The 5,544-nt window shown below is 35.9% G+C and overlaps 2 protein-coding genes across 2 annotated transcripts; one reads left to right on the forward strand and one right to left on the reverse strand.

The window, feature by feature from the left end:
• The first annotated feature begins 439 nt into the window (after positions 1–439).
• On the forward strand, positions 440–2,150 carry LOC144554649 (uncharacterized). Its single transcript, XM_078302967.1, has 4 exons — positions 440–593; positions 785–1,362; positions 1,466–1,607; positions 1,852–2,150. The coding sequence occupies exons 2-4, from the start codon at positions 996–998 to the stop codon at positions 1,910–1,912; spliced, it is 570 nt and encodes a 189-aa protein (XP_078159093.1). The 5' UTR covers positions 440–593; positions 785–995; the 3' UTR covers positions 1,913–2,150.
• A 2,018-nt stretch (positions 2,151–4,168) lies between these two features.
• Positions 4,169–4,834, reverse strand: LOC144554249 (uncharacterized). Its single transcript, XM_078302568.1, has 2 exons — positions 4,551–4,834; positions 4,169–4,452 (listed from the first exon to the last, which is right to left on the reverse strand). The coding sequence occupies exons 1-2, from the start codon at positions 4,821–4,823 to the stop codon at positions 4,375–4,377; spliced, it is 351 nt and encodes a 116-aa protein (XP_078158694.1). The 5' UTR covers positions 4,824–4,834; the 3' UTR covers positions 4,169–4,374.
• Between the last annotated feature and the right edge of the window lie 710 nt (positions 4,835–5,544).

The following is a 5,544-nucleotide window of genomic DNA, read 5'->3' on the forward strand; positions in this document are numbered from 1 at the left end:
TGTGCGTTTACATGTAAAATTTATAAGTTTTTTATTTTATTTGGTATCATGTCAAGCAGTCAAATGTGTGAGTTTTAAAGTTAATTTTAATACATTCATTTTTCAATTTTTTGCCGCTTGATTTGATACTAAAATAACTTGAAAATATAAAAGTTTGCATGTAAATGCATCACTCATAAAGTAAATTAGTTTGAAAGGTTTGAATTCACTATTTAAATTTAATTTAATAAGTTTTGAAGTTGGTGTTATATAGACTGTTATTGTTGGTGATACTGATAATCAGCTCAGATCATACATTAATAACATAATACATTATTTATTTGCGGGCCTGCCGTGTGGGGTCTCTTTCTTTCTTGGATGCTTCTTCTCCTCTTTTCTTCTCTCCAATTCCAATAAGAAAGAGAAAACCCTAATAACCTCTCTTCTTCCTTTTCTCTCTCCTTCTCTCCTCCTTTTATTTCAAAAATTCATTCATTCATCCCCTCTCTCTCTCTTTTTTTTGAAATCCTGGCAGAGGCTGCCTAGGGTATCCCCTCTCTCTCTCTCTCCTTCTCTTCTTCTCCGAGATTTATTTTGTCGCTTTGTTCGATTCGGTAAGTTTCCTTTTCCACCACCAAATCTAATCTAATCAAATCAAATCAAATTCAATTAAATCGCAGATTGATTCTTTGCTTTTCTTTCCTTTTCCCCACTGCCTACTCTACTGTGATTTTATGATTGATTTTTCTTTCTCTACAAATTGATTTCATTCCATCTCATTCTACTGCTTGCTTTTGCTTTTCAGGTAGGAGACACGCTTGGTCGCTAGGTCGTTCGTTCATTCATTCCATTAATTATTCTATTTATATAAAGGAAAAAGAAAAGAAAAAAGAAACGGTCTTTCCTTCCTTCACCAGAGGAAGAAGAAGAGGAGTAGAGGGGCAGGTTCAGTTTGCATTTATCCCCTTTGTCTTTTCTAACTTGATGGCGTCAAATTAGATAAATATTAGCATGAAATGGAGAAAACCAACTCACCAGATAGAGACACTTTGATTGATTTGGAAATCGGCAACTCTAATAGCCCCAATTTGAAATCGACCAATCCCAATGAAGATGATCTGGAGAACTCAGAGAAGAAGAAGAAGAAGCAGCAGCGGCTGAAGAAGCCACCGAAGCCGCCTCGGCCTCCACGGCCGGTGCCTCTAGACCTGTCTGATCAGAAACTAGTAAACGAATTGACCGAAATAGCCATGCTAAAGAAGGCCCGAATTGAGAGGATGAAGGCGCTAAAAAAGCTCAAGAATTCGAAACAGGCTTCAGGGAACAGCAACTGGTGTCCATTGCTTGTTACTGTTATTTTCTGTATCGTGATTTTCTGGCATGGTATGTAAATGTTATGATACATCATTCAAATGCATTTATAAGAAGCTTGTTGCTTGTTACAGTGTTCAAATGCATTTTAGTTTCAGTTTGCAATTCAATGCAGGTTTATTTTCGAGGGGTAGTGGGGGCATAATGGGGTTTCACGGCTCCCCTGAGGCATCTTTTGTCTCTGTTCAAACTTACAAAAACAACAACGCCTCTCCAACTATCAGTCCCGGCAGTTCCACTGTTTCTTCATCCCCAAAGTATGAATACTTCTCTCTCTTTTTGCTATGCAATTTAGGTATCGGCCCCTGTATCCCCAAAGTATGAACTAACCTTTGTTGGTTCTTATTTGGTTATTTGTAGTGTTCAATTGAGGTACAAAGAGTGAAAATTTGGTTTTAACTGATGCTCAAGTTATAAACTCAATGGTTTTAACATAATTGAGGCTGAATCGACCATAATTTTTGTGCCAATTTTAAATGTTTGGATGTTGCAATTTTGTAGAACGGTGGAACCAGAGTCGGGGCTGGAAATACATGGCGAAAAGAACCAGGTTGTGGGTTAATGCAGCCTCCCGTAAAGCTTGAATTTTGCATCGGTAGAGTGTGAGAGAAAAGTAGAAATAAATAAATAAATAAAGCTCATCATGCCTAATTGTTATCTAGATTTAATTAATTTGTGACGTGGTTCTTCTTCGACTACTAGTTTGAACTCTGAACGGTTCGGGTCTGTATAAAATGCATGAGGTTTTCTTTTTTGGTTGTGACATTACTCCTTGTAAATATTTCCATGGTTTGCTGGCATGATTCTCCCACTATTAACTCTTAACCTCGATGTGTGTGTGTGTGTGTGTGTGAGTCAACTCATGGTGCCTCAGTTAACTTGAATTATTCATATTATATAACTAATAAGATTTCACTGACATGTTAGACTCATGGTGCCTCAGTTAACTTGAATTATTCATATTATATAACTAATAAGATTTCACTGACATGTTAGTGCATGTTGTCCGGGACTTAGATTCAGATCTGTCTATTCTTTTTTAATTCTTATTCCAAGTAAAGACAAGACAATTATTTATGGGTCGATTTAAGACTTGCTATTTAGATTTAAATTGGGATAGAATTTATCTATTCAATTAGGAGCTCGGGGGTAGAAATTGTTCAGCAGTCGGCATCCATCTTTTATCACATTGCTTACCATGGTCCCTTTTTTTTTTCCTTTTTTTTCTTTAGTCGGTAGAAACCTAACAAATCATGAGATAGGAAGCTATTAATTGTGCTAAACCTAAACTCAGCTGATAATTTATTTATTAATATATATAGAATGTAGATATTAACAATAATAATGATAGTATCCAATTTGGTAGTGTAGTCTAATAGTGGATAAGACGGCACCAACCGAAAGATTGATTCAATATACTAAAAATGAATGTAAAACAAGGAGAAGGGGAAGGGGAAGAGGTCATATTCCTTTCCAATTATCCATTGTCGTTGATTATAAACCATAAAAACTAGATAAGTGCTCAACAAGTCAGAATTCATCTCCTAAAGTAATTCAAAATTTGAGTTTGCACAAGACATGATTCTAAAACGTCCCGTGAGTTTTTAAAATTGGTCTGACTTGGATCGAATTTTGATCAAATGGTTTGAATTTCAAGCCCAAATTTTACGTTCCGTATAAGATACAAAGCGCCGACAAATCAAGGAATCAATTTTCTATCGCATTCCATCCGATCTTGTTTAAGTTTGATGAGAATTGAGATAAGCAGGATCATTTGCTAGATACCAAATCGTCCTGCTTATCTCAAATGTACCAAATCTTTCTGTGAAAAAATTCACCATCTCTAATATGAAATTCCATTCCGTTTGAGACCTTGTTCAGCACAGTTACTGTGCCAACTGAATTTTTCTTTCCCACACACACAGTATCAAATAGTTTAATTTGGATCATATTCCAAGCCCGTTCCCAATCCCATGTGTCCACACCATATCTTCTTTTCATTCTTTTTTTTTAATTGTAACTAGATATCATTAATATACTTAACACGTACTGGCAGACTCGTTGTAATCATATATATCATAAGAGCACATCATGAAAGCATCAAATTAATCAAAGTGAGGCTACGTTACTATGCATAGCACATATTGGTCCCTACTATGGATCAATATCTTCATTTTCAAAGTCCAGCTCTAAACCATTCAACAAAATTGCCATGTAAAAATTTACTTGTAGACCAAATTTAAAAAAAAAAGTATAATTTGTTTACTCTTTTTTTAGTTAGGTAGAAAATCACTTGATGTCAAGTTTCTAGACCACCATTTATGCCAACCATAAAAAAAAAAAGTTTCCAGACCATTCAAAAGAAGTGATTTTCTACCAATCTATCAAAATAGTAAAGAAATCCTAAAGAAATGTAAAATTTAGTCGGCAAGTATATTTATATGGAAATTACGATGAATGGTTCAGATTGACTGTTTGTACTTTGAAAACGAAAATATTGATCTGCAGTACAGACCAATCTGCATTATGAATAATACCATACCATAGCCACAATCAAATTAATATTTTGAAGCACAATATAAGAATTAGTGTAAACTATGGACTTATGACTAAAAAAGAGCACCATTTTCCAGTTTGTTATATCTATATATACCAGTTTTGTGTATTACCTGAACAAAGCATTATAACAGAGAAACTGAAACTAAAGGAACAAATAAAGAGATCAAATAGGTATCTTTAGCGGGTACCAACCATGATTGACAATGTACCAAAGTGGTAGATTGTGATGCTAATGGTGAGCATTACGGGCAACAATAAGTAAGCAGTTAAGAAAGAAGAAATTATGTATATTGTTTGAAGTTGCTAATTATTAACCAAAAAAGCATTGGAGCTAGAAAACAAAGGGAAGAGTTTGAGAGCTAGCTAATAAATGAATGAGCAAACAAAACTAGGGTTTGGTTTGGTTTGGTTTGGTTGAGAAGCAAGCAACAATCAACAGCATCCATAGATAGAAACAGAAACTAGCTAGGGTTTGTGAGGTTGAGCAAGAGGCTTCCAAAGGCCAAGTCTATACTTGTGTGCATAACTCAGGATCAACTTTCTCTGCATCAACAAACACCAAAGAGAAAGAAAATACATTTGATCATTTCATTTTGGGATAGAAATTAAGAGGAAAAAGAAAGAGTAAATAGTATCCATACGTGGTTGCAAGGGATTCCGAGCTTCTTGAGGCGCAGCGTGCGAGTCTGAAGAAGCTTGTTCACGTCTCCGATCTCCGCCTCTATTTTCGCCACGTGTCCTTCCACGCCTCGTCCGATCCCGCGCAAGAACTCCGACACCCCCACCTTCACCTCGTACTCGCTGCGCCTGTACCATCTCACTCCGCCTCCATTTCCAACTCCGCTGCCTCCGCTGCCTCCGCCTCCGCCCGATCTGAGGAGTCTCTTCAGGTAATTAAAACTACTCCGTTGCATTTCGATTTGGAATTTTGGATACATGAAAAGTGGAAAACCCTCCCCTCCACTTGTCTTACTTAAGAAGACCAAGTTTATGGATTGGGCCCAAGGCCCAGAGGCTTTCCTTTGCATTATGGGCCTTATATTAAAGAGGAATAATTCTCACACTAAAACGCTGCACACTTCACCTCTTTTATGGATTGTCAATTTTATTTCTCTTCACTTGTCTTCTTTTTCTAAACACTTCCATTAATTGTACCTACTATATATATATATATATATATATATATATATAGGAATATGCCAGAATATGCTAGCATGCTATGCATAGCATAGAGCCCCTCCATGCAATGGCTTGGATTTCGACTTTTCAAAATCCTAACGGTCGATCCGAACCGTTCATCTTCTTCTCCATATTAATATGTGTTTGGAGACCAAATTTTACATTTTTTGAAATTTTTTTACTATTTCTTTATATTTATTGAAAATCGCTGTTTTTTTATGGTCCAGATTTGCTGAAAACAGCGATTTTCAATAAATATAAAGAAATAGTAAAAAAATTCCAAAAAATGTAAAATTTGGTCTCCAAACACATATTAATATGGAGAAGAAGATGAACGGTTCGGATCGACCATTAGAATTTTGAAAAGTCAAAATCCAAGCCGTTGCATGGAGGGGCTCTATGCTATGCATAGCATGCTAGCATATTCCATATATATATATATGAGTAGAACTAGGG

Source organism: Carex rostrata, chromosome 5, assembly GCF_964058835.1.
Source record: "Carex rostrata chromosome 5, lpCarRost1.2, whole genome shotgun sequence".
In the NCBI taxonomy this organism is placed as follows: domain Eukaryota; kingdom Viridiplantae; phylum Streptophyta; class Magnoliopsida; order Poales; family Cyperaceae; genus Carex; species Carex rostrata.